General features: G+C 47.6%; 1 protein-coding gene across 3 annotated transcripts in view; it reads right to left on the bottom strand.

Annotated features, from left to right (window-relative positions):
- Positions 1-19,044, bottom strand: part of NDRG4 (NDRG family member 4) — a 68,381-nt gene extending 49,337 nt beyond the window's left edge. For 2 of the 3 annotated variants that reach the window (XM_051974594.1, XM_051974595.1), the window contains exon 1: positions 18,044-18,278. In XM_051974594.1, the coding sequence (XP_051830554.1) occupies positions 18,044-18,080 (37 nt within the window). In that variant the 5' untranslated portion in view covers positions 18,081-18,278. Of the gene's footprint in view, positions 1-18,043; positions 18,279-19,028 lie in introns of those variants that run through there. The other variant, XM_051974596.1, reaches the window with a different exon arrangement.
- Between the last annotated feature and the right edge of the window lie 798 nt (positions 19,045-19,842).

The following is a 19,842-nucleotide window of genomic DNA, read 5'->3' as shown; positions in this document are numbered from 1 at the left end:
CCAGGCCGGCTCCCAAAGGGCATCCTCGCCGAGGCAGAAGCGGACGGACGCGAAGAGCCGCTCCCCGGGCAGGAAGGGCCTGGAGGTGGACGGGCCTGGAGGCACCAACTGCCAGCTAACTGCCACCCTAACGGGGAAGGTGGGGCACGACCGAGGGTCTGCAGCCTGGTCCTACCTCTTTTCAGGAGGGGGAAGGGGCTCCTGCTCATCTCGGAGCGGTGGGACCCCAGGGACATGAGGCGTCCGAAGCAGGCGGAAGCCATGGCCCTGAGCAGGAGAAGGAGCCCAGGCCCCCCGAGCCAAGATTCCCCCGTTTCCACGGAGACAGCCCCAGCCCGGCCACCGGGGGACTGGCCGAGCGGCGGGTCGAAGGCAGGAGGGGACCCTCTTCTGCAAAGCTCCTCCTTCGGTCCTCCTGTTTCTGTCTATCTGTGACACAGCTGAGGACGCCTCAGTTCCGTCCAGGGGTTGCTCCTCCTTGGGGGTCACTCGTGTCCGGCCGGGCCGGACCTCAAAGTCACAGAGTGGGGGTCTCCCTGAGCTCAGGACTATCAGGCCAGTTCCCTGAAAGCGCTTCTTCAGAGCGACAGAACACCACAGGCTCTCGAGCTAGAAGGGAATCTCAGGCGACTTCAGCCCAACATTCTCAACTTAGAGATGGGGAAACGGAGCCCAGTTCTCTGAAAACGCTTCCTAAAGGCGACAGAACATCACAGGCTTTCAAGCTAGAAGGTGACTTCAGCCCAACATTCTCAACTTACAGATGGGGAAACTGAGGCTCACCATGGGACACGGGACTTTCTCAAGGCCACAGAGAAAATCTGTAGCAAAGGCAGCATCTGAAACCAAAGCTTCTTCCTACTAACACTTCTGCGACTCCCTCAAAATGCAGAAAATGGAGAAAGGAAGAAAGGCAGGTTTGGTGAAAATGATCGTTGTGAAATCCCAGGATGCCGAGGTCTGAGAAAGTCTCTTAATTCTACTTGACTTTTGATGCATAAAATATCTCTTTGATAAATGGGCCTGGGGCTTGGAAATCCTGGGACATTTTCAAAGCATTAAATTTTTTACGGAAAATACAGAGTACAAACTCATATCACAAGACAATTTCTTTCACTCCCATTAAGTGTGATAAAAGTTTATATTATAAATATAAATAGATAACAAATATATCATTAATATAACATAATATAAAAACAAATAGAATATATTTAAATGTAAGCATATATTCTTATGTAAATGTATGTATATATGTATGTTTTTACATAAAATTAAAAATAAAATACATTAAAAAAGGCTTTTTTGCCTTTCAAAAATAATTTTTAATGATACCTTACAAACACGAAGGGCTATCTTTGAACCCACTCTCCTACTTTCCACCTCTGTCATTACTTTCGTTACCTTTAATATTAATTTAACGGAATTAATTTAATATTAATCACTTTAATAAGGAATTTAACTTCAGTTTCTTCATCTGTAAATGGAAGCGGGATATGTGGGGGATGTGTGTGTGTGTGTGTTGTGTGTAGGCTGGTCAATAGGGTCTCTTCTAGTTTTAAAGCCATAATCCTCCTGCCTCAGGATCTCTGTGAATTATCCCCTCACCTTTTTCACCTTGAGTCTGAATAAATATGAACCTCTTCAGCAGTTCTTACGTTAACTATTGAAAATATTACTTAATTTCATGAATTTAATGAAGATATCTCTTAATTTTAAGTCACAATTTTAGAAATGAGGAAAAGTACAGTGGTTAACTCGGGAAATAAATGGATTAGGCTTCAGATCTCACCTCTGGTGATTACTATTTGTGTAAATAATTTCATGCACCTCATCTGTAAAATGAGGAGATTGGACTGGATCAGGTTTTTTTTGTGTCCTGTACCCTGCCGGTAGTCTGGGCAAGCACAGGGACCCCTTCTCAGAATCACATTTTTTAATGCATAAAATACACAAGTAAAAGGAAACCAATTTTCTCTGTCTTGATATCACTCCTCGACCTGAAGGTCTAGGGATCAGAGGGATGAGGGACAGCCAGGAAGAAGGAGCTTCTGCCCAGCTCAGGGGCTCCATCGTGGCCCCACAAAGGACGGACATCTCTGCCTCCCGGCCGGAGGGTTAGTAATCAGTCCCCTCTGGGAGGACGGCTGTCTGCCTTGAGCCCTCCCTCACACATCCCTGGTGAGCATCCCTCAGTTTGAAGGAGGGACCATTTTCCCTGCAGTGTTTGGATGTTCCCAATATATTTCCTAAGTGGCCTCCTCCCAGCATATTCTCCTTCTGTGGAGCCCTGCAGCTAAGGGCGAGGATACCAGGCTGCCGCAGGTGCCCAGGCTGCCGCACAGCATCACTCAGCATAAAACGGTGCACTCTGGAAGCGCGTCCTCCCACTCCCTTACTGGGCAGCTTCTCAGGGGCCAGTTGTCTCTACCTTCCCCTCTTAGGACTTCTGGGGATTCCACCTGGGAGATAGAGAGGGATGACGGATGGAAACACAGGATTGTTTTACTGAAATGATGCTTAGGAAAAAAACAATGATGCGATTTTGCCTTACTGGGGACCTCAGTACCAAAAACATGAGCCACAGAATTCAAACACACAACACCTTTACAGACTAAACCCTCACACATGTATTCTTGTAATCTGTGGCCCCAAACCAGAGCCCTGGCTTTATCTGCAATCTGCAGTCTCAGTCACAATCAATCTCTCTCTCCTTCCCTCCATCCCTTCATCCTTCTATCTTTGTCTCTTTTTCTCTGTCTCTCCTTTCTGTGTCTGTCTCTCATTCTCTCCCCCCTCATCTCTCTCTCCCTCCCTTCTTCCCTCTCTCCTTTCTTCTCCTTCTCTCTCTGCATGTGTGTCTGTTTCTGTGTGTCTATCTCTCTCTCTTTCTCCCCCCCCCCCAGTGTGGCTGGCTGCCTCTTATCTCTCATTCTCTCTTCCCCTCCTCCCGTCTCTGTCTCTTTCTTTCTCTCTCTCTCATCTGTCTCTCTTTTTCTCTCTCTTCCCCCTCCCATCTGTCTCTCTTTTTCTCTCTCTCTCATCTGTCTCTCTTTTTCTCTCTCTTCCCCCCTCCCATCTCTGTCTCTGTCTCTCTCTCTTTGTCTCATCTGTCTCTCTTTCTCTCTCTCTCTTCCCCCCTCCCGTATCTGTCTCTGTCTCTCTCTCATCTGTCTCTCTTTCTTTCTCTTCCCCCCTCCCGTGTCTGTCTATCTCTCTCTCTCTTTCTGTCTGTCTCTCTTTCTTCTCCCCTTCCCCCCTTGTCTGGCTGGCTGTCTCTTGTCTCTCATTCTCTCTTCCCCCCTCCTGTCTCTGTCTCTCTTTCTCTCTCTGTCTGTGTCTGTCTCTCTCTTTCTCCCCCTCCCCCAATCTGGCTGGCTGTTTCTTGTCTCTCATTCTCTCTTCCCCCCACCTCCCGTCTCTGTTTCTCTCTGGCTTGTGTCCACACCTAGAGCTTCTCCCAATGACCTCTGGAAGCCTTGCTGTTCTTGTGGTCAGCTTGAATGGCCAGATACTTTTCCTAATAGCCAGATCAGATTTACCTCTTTGCAATTTCCCCCCATTGTTCCTGGATCTGTCCCAGAGGGCCTGAGTCGGTTTAATAATCCCTTTTCCATATGATAGCCATTTATCTACTCTCCAAGCTTAAAATTTCCCAATTCTCTCAACACGCCTTCTTATGGCATGAACTGACACTTCTCATGTGGCTGCCCTCCCTCGGGCCCTCTCCAAATTAGCAATATTCTCCCTAATACGCAGGGTTGGACAGTCCCTGCTCTCGAGGAGTTCCCACCTTAATTAATGGTCACAGACTCTCTGAATCTCCCTATGGACCCCATATTTTGTTGTCGTTTGGTCGTATCCAACATTCCGTGACCCCACTTGGGGTTTTCTTGGCAAAGATACAGGAGAAGTTTGCTATTTCCTTCTCCAGCTCCTTTTACAGAGGAGGAAATAGAGGCAAACAGGGTTTAGTCATTCTCCAGATGGGATGGAGTGGAGCATTTTATAATGGCACAATAATCTCCCAGTCCCAGCCCCACTATCTCTTCTAGGGGAACCCGAGTTTGCATGGGCTGCCATAATCACACCGTCGATTCCCATTTCATTTTCATCCCAATAAAACTCCCAACAATCAACAGGAGTTTAGCCACGTCTCCTTCATTCTGTGTTCATAAAGCTGGTTTTCAGGAGCCCCGACGTTAGCCTTTACATTTGTTCCTATGAAATTCCATCTTCTCACAACCAGTCCAGTATTTCAATCTTCAGTCGTGGGAACTGGGAGAAAATTACGGCACTGTTGGAACTTAGCCCTGCGCGGCTGGGACGCTGGACCACTTCTTGCTGCTTAGGGAACCCTCGGGCTGACCAGAAACCCAGTCAGCTCCAAAGACTCATGCAAGAAGTTTTCTCTGTGGATTAAGTCATCCAGGTTTCTTTCTCTGAAAACTGGTCCCTTACTGGCCAATCAGCTAGCATTTCCAGGCTCCTTTGATTATACATATTCTGGGAAGGGGGCCCTAAGTTTCACGGGATTGATAGCCCCTGGTATAATGGAAGGTAATCTCAGAAGGGCACCGGGAGGAAGAGGGGAAGGAAGTTGGTGGTGAGGATACTAGGAGAGGCTTCCTGAGGAGGTTTGAGTGAGTCTTGAAGGAAGATTGAGGGGAGGAGGAATGGCACGCCAGGCATGGGGAACGGCTAGTGCAAAGGCAGGGAGGTCAGAGACTGGCATCTCGTGTGTGGGGAAACAGCAATAGGCTAACGTGGCTGGGGTGGGGAGTGAGGAGGATGGGGTAAAGCATAAAAAAGCCTGGTTGGGAGGAAAGGAGCCACGTTGGGAAGGGCCAACAGCAGAGTTTTCCATTTGACCAGAGGTAACAGAACCATAGAGAAAGATAATTCCAATTTTGTCTACTGCTTTGTATGGTTAAAGACCAGAGCGGCTGCCTCAGCTTCTTCCTGGAAGCAGAGGGAATCACAGATAATACATGAGTACAGACCTAAGGGCTGTCGGGGTTCTTACAATAGCAAGGTGAGCTCGGGTGGTCACGGAAAGTGCCTCCTACCCTGGGGTAGGAGTTAGGTAGAGACTAGACAGGGGAAGGTCTGCCAGGCAGAAGGCACAGCTTGAGCAAAGGCATGGAAGCAGAAACATGAAAACCTCTGCAGAGTCAGCAGTAATCTGGCTGGACTGGAAGTGGGTTTGGGTTCAGAGGCGTAGGGGAAGAAAGGTTTGGAACCTAGACTGACCTCCGGGTGGGAAGAGCCTAGAAGGGAGGGCCGATGGGACCTGAATGGAGTCAGAGGGGGTGGAAATGGCATTTTAGGATACCAAGTCTGTCAGCAGGGTGAGTAAAGTCAGAGCCCCTCATAATTCCAGAATTGCAGAGCCCAGAGTTTTCCCCTTTACAAACAGAAATGAGGAAATGGTCTGGGGCACACGGCAGGCCCGTGGGAACCAGATCCAGGCCGGTGTCCAGAACGTCAGGATACAAATTCTCCTCCCGGATCATGGGGTTGTGGATTCACAATGGCACACGCGCCCGGCTCCTTCCCCTACGGAACAATGACCCTGGTCCTAGGGGACGTGAAGATGGCTAGAGCATTTTCCTCGAGGGACGTGGTGCAAGAAAGATTTCCATTTAACAGATGAGCAAACTGAGGCTCATGGGCCGCTGGCCAAAAAGCTGGAGAATGTTGGAGCTGAGTGCTCCTAGCTCCAAATCCAGTGTCCTTTTATCTATATTCCATAACCCCAAGCCTCAAACTTAGACGGGAACAAACGAACAAACAAACTCAAAAGCTAAGTTTTTCTATCCGTCTCCTTCCTACATCCTTCCTCACCTTGACCTCTTGCCTTCCTTCAAAACTCAGCTCAGGGGCGCTGTAGTGGATAGATAAAGGAGAGTCAGGAGGACCTGAGTTCAAATGTGCCTTCAGACACCGGCTGTGTGATTCTGGCCAAGCCACTTAATTCTGATTTCCCACCAAAAAGAAAAAAAAAAACAGTTCAAATCTCATCTTTTACAGGAGGTCTTTCCTGATCTCCACGGCTAGTGACTTTCCTCTATGATTGCCTCCTATTCATATTTATATATATAATATATATCAATATAATGTATGTTATATATATATAATTTGTCAATATAATATAATATAATAATACAATATAATATCAATTATATATAATATAATAATATAATTCAATATAATAATATTGTCAATATAATAATAATACAAAGTGTTTTAAGATATGCAAAGGGCTTGTAACTCATTCGATCCTCCCAGCAAAGAGTTGTTATGGCTATTTTACGGATGAGGAAGCTGAGGCAGAGAGAAGTTAACTGACTTGCCTATGGTCACACAGCTAGTAAGTAACCGAGGCAGAATTTGAACTAGAGTCTTCTTGACCTGAGCTCCCTCCCACCGTATATATCCATTTACATATTGTTTTCCCTGTTAGAATGTAATTTATTGGAGGTCAAAGACTCTTTTTCCTTTTCTTTATAGCTCTAGTGCTAAGCACAGTGTCTGGCAAACAATAAGCATTTAATAAATGCTTATCCATCACTGTAGGGGTGAAGCGCCTCCCTGAAGTTCAAACATCTGCTTAGTGCTACGCGATTCTTCAGGCCAGCCTTAGCCAGAGATTCTTTTATTTTCGATTTCTCTACACCTCTATATCCACTTTCTAAGTTGCTCAGACACTCTTATTTTTCTCAGAGTAAATATATTTGGGAAAAAACAAAAAAAAATAAGATAAAATGTGACTAGTCTGAAAAATTGGGTGGTCATTGCCACCATGATGATAATCGCATATAACCACCTATCACATTTCATTTTTAAAGCCCTTTCATTGTTCTTTCTTTCTTGTGATTTGTTCCCTTTTGATCTGATTTTTCTCGTACAACATGACAAATGTGGAAATATATTTTTAAAAATTGCACCTATTTCACTTATATTACTTGCTGTCTTGGGGGACGGGGGAGGGAAGGAAAAAAAATTTGGAACACAAAGTTTTACAAAAATGAATGTTGAAAACTATCTTTACATGTATTTGGAAAAATAAAATACTGTTTAAAAGAGCCCTCTGCTTTCTTGTTGATCACTTTTTAGTACATTTCCACTATCAATCAGACACTCTCTTAAAGCGGGACATTCTACCCTAGTCTCGTCTGATGGATTGGCCTTTTTTTGTGGCCCTGTCCCTGGTATGCTGAAGGCGTTTAATAAATGCTTACTGACTTTACAATCTCTCCGATGGGAGGATGGCGTGGCGCTGTCCCATTGTCTTTTGGAAATATCCAAGGGCATGAAGCAAAGTCACCTTTTGGAATACTGCTTTGCTCCCCATCATGGCTTCTCCTTCCCAAGGACTTTTTGGGTTCTAGATCTCCTGTGGCTAGGGGCTTCTCAAAGTCACGGGCTGGGCTTTGTATTATTTTTTAATCTTCTGCACTATAAACCTTCACTGAAGGCTGACCAACTTGAACGCCCTTCCGTATAGTTAAGGTCACTTATCTCAGAGTTCACACGCCGTCCCGGACTTCCAGGAACTCGGCCCAGTGGTATGATTGTAATTCACTTCTCCGGCTCCGACACCTCCGAGCTTCCCATCACTGGGTATGAGAGTCAGGAAAGTCCCGAAAGAGTCCGGGCCCGGGCTCTGGTGTAGCCATTTCCTTCTCTGGACCTCAGTTTACTCTTCTCTAAAATGGGAGGGCTGGACCGGACGATGCTAGGAGGGCCCTCCTCTGCCGCTTTTGGCCCAAGAAGTCTGTGATCCTCTGGATTCTAGCAGGGCTGGAATGTTTTTATTTTTTGAAACCGAGTCTTGGTCTGGGCAGCTCCCGATTTTTAAGCTGGCAAACTGAGCAGTCCCGCTCGACACTTCCCAGATGCTCCCCGAGTCTATTTATAGAGAAGGAAAACCTACGTGCTTGGCTTGGCGTGGCCCGGCTTCTCCGCGGCTCGCCTCCCCCTTCGCCGCCTCCCAAGTCAAGGACAGCTGAATGGGTTGTTCAAGGATACCCAGACGGAGAGCATCTCCCGAGCTGCAGGCGGGCTCACCGGCCGCCCCATGGTCTCAGTCCCATTTCTGGGCCCGGCCAGAGGGACCCCCCTCCACCCGACCCCAAAGAGCCCAAGGACAAACCTCACTGGGCTAAACACAGCTTTGTTTGTCCACGTGCAATTTGCCTTCCTGGGCTGCATTTTGAAAAGTGCTCATTTGTGCTCTTCACATCAACTCAGATCCACGGTGGTGATTAATTATATTCAAGTAAATGTCAACTTCCGGGGGGGGGGGGGAGGCACTGTCCAGCACATAGTAGGTTAATGTGGTTATGGGCTGACTGATGGAAAAGAGTATGATGTTTCTGCCTGGCTGCAAGCCAGGTCCGGAGTCAGGAGGACCTGAATTCAAATCCAGCCTCAGACTCCCCAGCTGCGTGACTCTGGGTAAGTCACTGACTCTGGTTTTTCTCCTCTGTAAAATGAGCTGGAGAAGAAAACGGCATCTTTGCCAAGAAATCCCCCAAATGGGGTCCCAGAGAGTCAGACTTGACTGAAATTCCGGACAACGACATTAAAGTAATCTCGGAGAGGTCGACATGGGGGTACAGCGGAGTGGATAGTGAGCAGGAGGAGCTGGATGGGGTCCCACCTCTTCCCACTGTGCGACCGGACAAGTGACGGAGCCTCTGGGTGTTCCGGGGACCTTAGTAGGGCCACACTCGTTGGGAAGGTGGTTGTGGAAGGAGCGTTTCTTGATACTAAAGTCACACTTCTTTTTCACAGAGCAGCCAGATCACAGCAATAGCAATCTGAGGTCAGAATAGGATTTAAATCCTGGCCCAGATCCTCCCTAGCCACGTGCTTCCGGCCAGCTCTATCCCAACGTCTCAGCCACACTTTCCCCAAATGTAAAACGGGGACAGACTGACAGCAGCCCCCTCCTAGGGTTTGGGGAGGCTCGAATGACTGAACACATTGATGTAAATCACTCTGCACACCTCACTACCCCATGAAAATGCGAATTATAGTTATCATCGATCAATACTAATCATTATTATAACACTTACAAAATTCTTTGCCATATACATTTTGGCCCTTAGCTATTCCTGGTCTCTTCCAGAGCCAAGTCTTATGACCCTGTGATAACTTCAAAAGCCAACTTGGGAGAATTGTCAGGGATTGTCAGGCATTTCAGTCCCATCATTTATTCGCTGGTTCATGGATTCAACAAATATTTATAAAGCAAAGGTTTTGTATGAGGCGCCAAAGGAGGAAAACATTTGGTTTGTGTCCTGGGTCATATCGTGCGGACACACTCAGAGCCCACCCACTCAGGACACAAAACGTGCCCGGAGAAGACAAACCCAGGCGTGGAACGGGGACCTCGGCCTCCGCAGCCCCGCGCTGTGCAAGGCTGACTCTCAGGGCCCGGAGGAGCAGAATCGGGCTGGTTTCCTCACCAATATGGAGCATGGCCCACACCGGCTTTGGGCTACTTGGCAAAAGCCTTGGGTGTCATTGATGGCGAGCAAGCCCCCGCCCCTCTCTGGGTCTCCTTTGTCTGGTTTGTGAGGGAGAGAGGACCGCACCATCCTGCTGGCCCATCAGCAAGCAGGATTAAGTGCTTAGGTTCTGTGGCACATGCAAAAAATCTATATACACACAGAAAACCAGACACACACACAGATAAATCGGAACACTCGAGGCAGAGTTTTTATCATTATTCACTTGTGGCCAATGCTCTGTGACCCCATTTGGGGTTTTCTTGGCAAAGACACTGGAGTGGGCTGTCATTTCCTTCTTCAGCCCATTTGACAGATGAGAAAACTGAGCTTGCTCAGGATCACCCATCTAGGAAGTGTCTGAGGTGGGATTCCAACCTGAATCCTTCGTCTCCTGAGCCCTCTCTCTGCCTCGGTAACACAAATGTCGGAAGGGCACAAAGGAGACACGATATCCTCAAAGACAATTTGAAGGGTCCGTGTGAGTGTGTGTGAAGACTCGGAGGAAGCATCTTAACTGAACTTTAAAAGAAGAAATGCATTTTAAAAGTGACGAGGAAGAGGGAATGTGTATGTGTGTACATATATGTAGAAATACTACTTACACATATAGACACAACATGTGTCATGTGTGTATATATCACATGCATAATGTTCGCATTACATATATGTAGAAATAATATTTACATATATAGACACATGTGTCGTGTGTATATATCACATGCACAAATTACACATCATACACGTATGTAGAAATACCATTTACACATATAGACACATCATGTGTGTATATATTACACGCACAATATACACATACTACACACATGTAAAACACCATTTACATACAGACACAACATGTATGTGTATATATTACATGCATAATATACACACACTACATACATGTAAAACACTATTTACATATAGACACAACATGCATGTGTATATATTGCATGTATAATATACACATACGACACACATGTAAACACTAATTACATATAGACACAACATGCATGTGAATATATTACATGCATAATATACACATACGACACACATGTAAACACTAATTACATATAGACACAACAAGCATGTGTATATATTACATGCATAACACACACATCATACATGCATGTAAATACTATCTACACATATAGACACAATATATTTATTGTGTATATGTTGTATACATATGTATACACATGCATACATGTACACACATATATGTGTGTGTGTGTATATATATATATATATATATATATTTTTTTTTTTAATACGAGGGATGATGTGCAAAGAGCAGCAGCAAGAGGCACGTTCTATTCTGGGCACAGAAGCGATGCTCGCAGTCCAGGGTGGGTGGAATGTAAAGTGTGTAGAGCGAGTAGGAAATGAGGGCAGAGCCAGATTGGGGAAGCTCTTGAATGCCAGGCTAAGGAGAGCCGGTTTTATCCCATATCCAGGGCTGCTTAAGCTTTTTTTTTTTTTTTTAACCCCTTCTTCTTGAGAAGTTTTTACACGACCTCGGGTATAAAGACGTTTAAATGGATATATTAAAAAAATTTACTGAAAATAAATAATAATTTCACCATCCTCCCATTCAGTTATAAGACTCCATGTGGGGGGTTAGGAAGTTTACGAAGCTGGACTAAAGATGAAGTCATATGTAGGAAAGATTATTTTGGCAACTGGGGAAGGTTGGGTTGGTGAGGAAAGGCTGGATTAGGGAGATCCTCTCGGAGGCAAATAATCCAGGTGATGAAGGCTGCACTAGGGCTACAGTCAGGAAGAAAGGTGAGGAAAGGGGTCGTGGATATCGCAGCGATACCACGGGCAGGACGCAGTGACCGACTGGGTGTGAAGAGGGCTGACGGGGCAGAACCGAGACTCCAAGATCTGGAACTTCCGTGTCTACTCGTCCCAGTAGAAATAGGGAAGTGGAAGGGAGAGGAGGGTAGTTTTTTCAGGTTTTTTTTTTTTTTAAAGCGATCTCTAGTAAAATATTATTATTTGTATATCTTGACTTTGGAGTCCTTAGTACTAGACTCACATGATTTGGAGATGGATGGAAACTTAGAGAGCAGCTGGTCCAATCCTCTCCCTTCACTGATAAAAAAAGACCAAGTTCCAGAGAAAGGAAATGCTTTGCCCCAAATCACACACATAGTTAAGTAATTGAACTGGGATTTGAATCCAAACACTGACCCCAGATCTAGTATTCTCTCTCTAACTTTAATTGCCCAGAAAAAAAAAAAAGTGATTTCATTAAAAAACACACACACAATTTTTTTCCTTAACCAGGAGTTTCAAAATAGCACAGTTCCCAAACATCCCCGGCCCCAACCAAATATGGTTTGGCTGCTGGTTGTCAGGCTTCCCAGGGCTCTACATTCTGTCTCCAGGGAAGGAGTCACACAAGTTAAAATGGAGTTGGTATTCCAAAGAAACCCTGGGAAAGCAGGTTTATTATCACATGTCAAGCTCATTTTAAAAATATTCCCAGAGGTTCCCAGAGGACCGCCGTGGTTCAGTTGTGTCCAACTTTTCACGACCCATTTGGGAATTTTGTGGCAAAGGTACTGGAGGAGTTTGCCAGTTCCTTCTCTACTCATTCTTCAGATAAGGAAACTAAGGCAAGTAAACAAAGCTATAAACTTCTCAGTTTATAATTGAGTAAACTGAGCCCCAGTTGGGGACTTGCCCAGCTAGTAAGTGTCCGAGACCGGATTTGAATTCAAATGTTCCTGACTCGAGGACCCATATTCTATCTATTGTATCACTGAGCTGCTCTAAGGGATAGAACCCCAATTCTGCCATCCCTGAGTTCTTTCTGATTCCAAAACATGTGGGATAAGTAGAGAGAATTAGTTGGTCACTATTTCCTTGCTCCAAGTTGAATGGTGGTCCCTGAAGTCCCACTCAGCACTGAGCCTATGTCCTAGCAGGGCTGGAATCAATATCTCATCTGTTTCCTTTGCCCAATTCCCGGATTATCATTGTGACTCCTAAGCTAACCTCGCTTTCTAACCCGTGGAAAGAATATTAGGTCTAAAGAGGAGAAGTGCACATTCTCCAACAATTCCCTGAACTCAAAAGTTCACTGGAGAATCAAAGGCCCAAAGGACTAGCCCTCCAGGAATGATTGTGCCCCTTCCACGGGGCCACGATGCTACACTAGGCTTAGGGTTTCCTTCGGTTAGCAGGCAGGGACATTCATTACAGCAGGGGCCTGGGGCAGGGAGGACCTACAGCTGTCTCTTCTAAAGAGATCTCCCCCCAAGTTATCTCCGGTCTGCCGAGGAAGCTGGAAGGGGGACAGGGCAAGGGAGGAAGCAAAGAGGGTCACAGGGTACAGGGTCAGAGAGAGACAGGAACAAAGGGCTGGGGGCAACAATTTCTTACTGTCCTACTTCCACGCACTGGTATAGAGGCAAGTCTCCTTCAATGGGACAGAAAGAAACGTGAATGAGTATTATTAACGTGGACCCAGTCTCCCACCTCACTGCACAGTCAAGATAGTAGAGGCCAGAATGTTACTCCTCCAGGGAAAGGTCGACGGGAAGAACATCGAGTTGGGGATCAGAGGGCTTGAGCGGGACTCTCAGCTTGACCATTTACTGGGGCAGAGACCAGGCACAAATCGCTTTCCCCTACTGGGGCTCAGTTTACTCAATTATAAACTGACAAGTTTATAGGATCACTTAGACCCCTCCCAGCTTAAAGTGCAGTGATCAAGGCAAAGGGATGAAGAAAAAGGAAATGGTGGCTAAACCCGGGGTCGTGCCCACTACAGACGGGGCAGTCAGAAAAGATAGCCCGGAGAGCCACTAATCCCCTCGTTCTGTTAACTCTTTATGACCCAGGGACCAAAGCACACCAGGCCCTTCTGTCCTTCACCAGCTCTTGAAGTTCATGTTCATTATTCCCTTAAAGCATTTTACAAATATTAGCTCATTTTATCACCAGTGCTGCTTATAACCCTTTTACAAATAAGGAAACTGAGGCAGAGATTAAGGGACTAGTCAAAGGTCACAAAGGCGTAAAGTAAATGTCAGAGGCCATGTTTGAATTCAGGTCTCCCTGACTCCAGGCCCTATACTCTATAAAGTGCACTTCCTAGTCGGCTTTATAACCTACAGGGGACACATCCCCACTGTGACCAGCCACTCACTGGGAAGGGGTTTGGCTCAGAGCTGACTGGACTCTGGGTAGTAATGTGAGAGTCAGTGAAGTTGGAAAGAATGGAAGGAAGAAAAGTGTTAAAAAAAAAACAAAGAATCAGAGACTGGTCAGAACCATTAAAACATGAATAGAGAGAGAAAGAGGAGAGGGAGAAAGGAGAAAGGGGGAGAAATAGAGAGGTTTAGGGAGATGGAAAGAGAAAAGCAGAGAAAGGGAAAGGGAGAGGACAGGGAGAAATGGGGAGAGAAGGGAAAGATGGGGAGAGAGGGGGAGAGGAGGAGAGACAGAGAGAGAGAAAGGGGAGAATGGGGAGAGAGGAAGGGAAAGGTGAGGGGGGAGGAGAGGACATATACAGAGAAAGGAAGGAGAAGAGAGGAAATGTGGGAAAAGAAAGAGAAAGGCAATGAAGGAGAGAGGCAGAGGGAGGGGGAAGAGGAATAAAGAGATGGGGAGATGGGGAGAGAAAGACAGAGGGGAAAGGAGAAGAGATAAAAAGAGGATAGGGAAAGGGGGAGAGAGAGAGGTAGAGACACAAAAAGAGAGGAAAACAAAGAGAGAAGAAGAGAAAGATGAAAAAGAATAGATGAGAAAGAAAGCTGGAGAGAAAAGGGAGAAGAGGGAAGAGTGGGGATGGAGAGAAGAGAGACAAAGAAAGGAAGGAGAAGGAAAGAGAGATATATGGAGGGGGAGAAGAGGGGAAAAGAGAGGAGGGGGAGAAGGAAAGAGAGAAAAGAAGAAGAGAGAGAGACACGGAGAGAGAGAGAGAGTCAGAGCTATCATTCATTAAATTTTAAGCTGACAGGTGCCTGAAAGAAAAGTATTTATTTATTTATTTGGACTAAGTAAAAGAGGCCATCCTTTGCCTCAGTTGCTACCTAGCCTTAATCACTGAATGGGTGCGACATCAGTCAAAATGAGATCTGTTGAGGACCTTAGCTTAAAAAGGCCCCGGCCTCCCATTTCATTCAGGGCCATCTCCCTTTGTCCTGATTTCTATCTGGCCACTGGACCCAGATGGTTCTGGAGGGGAAAGTGAGGCGGGTGACCTCGCACAGCCCTCCCTCACTTCACTCCAATTCACTTGCGTGTCCCAGAACCACCTCCCTGATGCCACGGTCCTCTTGGAGAACGAAGGACAAACAACAACCTTGTGACCACCCTGACTGAGGGCTAAATTACATTCCTCCACAAAAGTGATAAAAAGCCAGATCAAGTACCCAAGGTACATCATAAGACAGAGAGCCCACTAGCTGGTTTTTGAAAGTTTGACAAAGTACCTTGTCTCCACCAGCCCTGGGGAGCAGACAATCCTATCGCCCATTTCACAAACTGCAGCCCTGAAAGGTTGAATGATTTGCCAAAGTTACAAAAGGGGTCAACAGGCAGATGTGATATTTAAAATGACTTGCCCAGGGTCTCCAGAGCTGGAATTCAAGCCCCCTGGATCCTGACCCAGTCTCCTTTCTATCGCATCTTTCACATCACATGATCTAGATGTAACATTCAAGAGAGTCCAGAAGCCTTTTAATCTCCCCTCCTTGTTTCAGAGAAGAAGAAGAAGGGCCAGGAGAAGCTAAATGAGTTATCCAGCATCACCCAGATATTTTTTTCTTTTTTTGCCTTTATTTAAAAACTTGATCTATACATTGTGCCTTTTTCTTTTTTAAAATACATATTGTTTTATGAATCACATTGGAAGAGAAAAATCAGAACAAAAGGGAAAAACCATGGGAACGAAGAAAAACAACAGAAAAAAGAAGTGAACATAGCATATGTTAATTTACATTCAATCTCCAAAGTTCTTTTGCTGATGGCAATTTCTGTACAAAATCTATTAGGATTGCTTTGGGAACACCCAGATAACTAACATCCGAGTCAGGATTCAAACTCAGCTCCTTATTCCCAAATCCAACACTCTTTCTCTGACAGTACACTTCACAACACATTAGAATGTAACCTTTAAAGGGTAAGGACAATTTTTGCTTCTTTTCTTGGTATCAGCAGCACTTAGCAAATGCCTGTTGATTGATAATCGCTCTCAGTGTTTGTTCTCTCCCACACCAAAGACATAAAAAAGTTCCATTAGGCTTTGTATCTCATAAAGATACTTACTTGAAGTACACAATGAATTTTAGGGATATTTCTCATCCAACCATCCCATTAATAAGGAAAGAAAAATACAGTGAGGTCCCCATTTCTGGGAATAATTACTCCTCTGAAGTGGTTAAATGTATTCCATTTTGTACTATTTGAAATTACAATTATGTAAAATATGGTAATTGGTTCCAGCCCAGTGGAACTGTGCAGTGTAAATTTTAATAATGTGATCACTTCAGAGGATTTAGTATCCACACTATCAGGACCCTCTGCATCCCCAAGCTAGACCCAGGAACCCCAACTCCCAGTAAATAAATAAGCAGGAGATCCTTCTTCCTCCAGTTGTTGCAGTCTAACAGTTGTACTTAAGCTCCAAAATATTAATTCTTGAAAGTGCAATAGCCTGCAATGACAATCAGACTATCAGTAGCCAGGGAGAATGTCCTTCTCCATCACTGACTTCAGTTCTAAGAACGCCACCATGCTCATCTTTGGAAAGCCCCAGAACCCCCTTTCCCCATCCTCCCACATTTAATATTACCTAAAAACTAGAGAAACTGCTCATGAACCTTCTTCCATTCAATGAGAAGAAAAGGAAGTGAGATTGGAGAAACAAGTGGTAGGGAGATCAGATGAGAGAGGGGAAGAAGGGAGGTCTTCCTAGGGAATTCCTTTTGTTTTAAAAGAGGATTGCTTGAGCTTCCCCCATTTTGGAAATTCATGCCCTGTGTGTGGAGAGAGGTTTCTCTCTGAGTTAGTCTGGGGAAAAGGGCCCGGCCATTGTCAGGGCTCTCGTGTACAAATGATCAATCTCCACTCTTGTGGTCCCTCCCTCTCCATCTTATTAGCTTGCTCATTTACTCTGGATTTAATTTTAATATCCAAAAAATATTTCCTGAGGGAGAGGGAGAGAGAAAAAAGGAAGAAAGAATACAATACTTCTGCCTTCATTTCATGGGAGGACCAGTATCAGCAATCAAAAAATGGCAGAGCTGCTAAAGGTTCTGTTTTGTCTTTGGATCTTTCCCACCAGGTCATTAGTTTCTTGGGTTGATATTCTTAGGCTAAGAGTACACATGTGTTGGATCTGAGGGAGGGAACCAGAAGGGTCCTGGAAGGTGGTATATGGAATCTCCGATTACCAAGGCCTAATAATCCCATAAATCCCACCAAGTCACTCAGTCTCATAGCCAGGAAATCCCGTTTCCCTGGAAGTTAGTCAGATTTTGCTCACAACAAGAAACTTTTTTCCTTAAAGAAGATAGTGATTGGGGTGATATTAGTAAAGACATTTACAAAATTTTAAAGTGCTAGATAAAGACTACCTATGGAAAAGGCTCAGAACACAGAAGCCTCTGGGGAAGGGGGTGGGGAAGAGGCAATGTACCTGTGACAGGATTCTAATGGTAATTGGGGGGGGGGGTCCAAGACACTGGCCCCTTAGTTTCCAGTAGCCAGCAGTGGATCTTACTCTTTCATGCTGGTGACATTCTCAGAGGAATCAAATTCAGATCCTGACCCAGACACTGACTTCGTTGGGGATCCTGGCTAATCATGATCTCTCTGTGCCAGTTTCCTCCTATGTAAAGTGGGGATAATCCTGTCTCACACCAAGCACTAAGATGGCAAATATAGAACATGTTAAGTGATATTAAAATGCTAGCTGTTATTCTTATTTGATGTGCACACAAACTGGACCCTGAGATTCCTCAGGGGTATAGATTACTTCATTTTTCACTTTCATGTCCACTGTTCTCTCCTAACAGCTGCTTAATAACGTTTGGATTTAATTTAGATAAATACAAAAGGAAGGATAGAGAAGAGCTGAAAAAAGTCAAGTCCTCAGGGACGACCGGGTTCATCTGCCCCCACCAACTAACGCCCCGTTAATGATTGCCGTCAGTAACTGACCTTTCTGGTTATCAGCCTTCATTTCCCCAATCTATCCTCCTCTTCCTCACCTTCCAACCTTAGAGCAAACATAACACGATTTCTCCCCGGCCCCCAACATCCCCCAGAAAAGCACACCGGCTGTTACAGCAGCAAGGGCCGGCTAGCACCTAGGACAGGGCGCCTAGGACAGGGCTCCTGGCTAGGGCAGGACGCAGGGACCAGCAAATCCGAAGGCAAAGTAATTAACCTTTCGCATCCCCTGAAAGAGACCGTTAGGGTTAGTGAGAAATCACACACACACACACACACACACACACACACACACACACACACACACACGCGCCTCGAACTGTCACATTTACCTGTTAACAACTCTATCTTATGGCCCAGGACCTTCATCTCCGCTTTCCCTGCCCACAACAGGTGCCCGGGAGCGTCAGGGGCAAAGCTCCAGGAGAGGCAGCGGAGTCTCGGGAGCCCCGAGGGACAGACGGGCCGGGAAGGGGCAGCGAGCAGCGGCGCCCGGCGGTGCCCAGCCCGAGGCGAGGCGGCAGGCGCGGCCGGGAGCGTGGCGAGCGCCCAGGGAAGCCGGCTGCCTGACTACTCAATGCGGCTAAGTAGCCGCCTCGTGGGCTTTCCAAAAAGGATCCACCAATTGCAGGAAAGCGAATCCCCGAAAGGCGGCTGCAACCTGGCCCCGCGGATGGGGTGAATTGGGGGGAGGAGGAGGGGTGGGGGTGACGACTAAGCAACCTCAGCTGCAGCCCGGGAAACCAACCCCCGCACTCTCCCCACCCGAAACAGAGGAGGAGACTTCTCCCGAGCGTCCTGTCCCCGGCGTCGGCTCCCGAGGAGCAGCCGCGCGTGGCGTCCGCACACAATGTCACCCGACAAGCCCGAGCCAGCGCCGGCCCCACCCCGCCCCCGTCGCCACCGCCCCCAAAACAGATGGGTGCCTTCTCTCCCGGAGAACAATGGCAGGGGGGGGGTGGGCGCGGGGCTGGGATCGGGGCGAGCTAAAGAAAGAGAGAGCGAAGGAGATGCCAGCCCCGTCGGGCTGCGCGGGTGGGCGCGCGGGGCCGGGGTGAGGGGCTGAAACCCGCCGACTGCCAACACGAGTCCCAAGCGCGGCGGCGGGAAAGCTCCGAGCCCAAGGGCTGGGCGGCGCTAACGGGCCGCGGGAGGGACATCGGGGAGGGCGAGGCAGGGCTGAGCATCTTCTCCCGAGGTCTAGGACTGAGGGGAGGGATTCATTGTCGGGGCGTGAGTTCCCCTACGAGAGGCGGAGGAAACCGGGGTGTCCTCGTGGGGTTCTTGAGGGAAGAAGGGGGACAGCCACAGACTTACCCGCTCACTGCCCCTTAGCCGCCGCCGCCCTCCTCCTCCTCCTTCTCCTCCTCCTCCTCTCAGGTGCCAGCCCCCTAGGGGAGCCCCGGGTCCCCGCTTTCGGAGGCTCCCTTTCTTGCCTAGGGTGAGGGGCGGGGGCGAAGCAATCCAGGTGTGTGCGGGGGGCCGCAGCTGACCGAGAGGAGTGGAGGGCGCAGGGACAGGGTCTGGTGTGGACGCTCCAGGGGCTGTCAGGGGCTCCCGGAGCCTCCTTCGGCTGCTCGGGTGCCAGGCGGGCTCGGGGAAGGCTTGGGGCCTGGGGGAGAAAGGCGGCTACGTGGCCGGTTTAAATGGGGGCTGCACCACTGCGTCAGGGTGGGGAGGGGGCAGGGGAGAAGGAGGCTCCCCCGGCTACGGACTAATCAAATGCTGCCGCCAGCGGGGCAAGCCCGGGTCACAGGAACCCAAATCCGAGACCCCCCCTTTCCCACCCCTTTTTCATTCCCCTCCCCTCCTGGTCATACTCCTCCCCGAGCTGGGGACTGCTGGGATATTTGCCTTTAGACACGGCAAGGGGAGGGGTCTCGTCTCCCTTCCTGGTCCCCGCTCGGGGCGTTTCGGGGCCCGAGTCCGAGCCCTGCCCCAGCCTGACCCGCCCTTCTGATCCCACGGGAGCGGCCCGAGGGTGCCGTCGGATTGCCTCGGGAGAGACGCCCACGCCGGCTGGCTTTGTTTAGAAGCCCAGGGTGGGCGGGGGCGGATGAGTCTTACTGGATGGTTGGAGACTAGGACCCACCCCCCAGATCCTGCCCTCCCCGTCTCCCCTCCTCTCGGT

The sequence above is a fragment of the Antechinus flavipes genome, chromosome 2, assembly GCF_016432865.1.
Source record: "Antechinus flavipes isolate AdamAnt ecotype Samford, QLD, Australia chromosome 2, AdamAnt_v2, whole genome shotgun sequence".
NCBI classification, from domain to species: Eukaryota; Metazoa; Chordata; class Mammalia; order Dasyuromorphia; family Dasyuridae; genus Antechinus; species Antechinus flavipes.
This window is presented reverse-complemented; position numbering and strand designations above follow the sequence as displayed.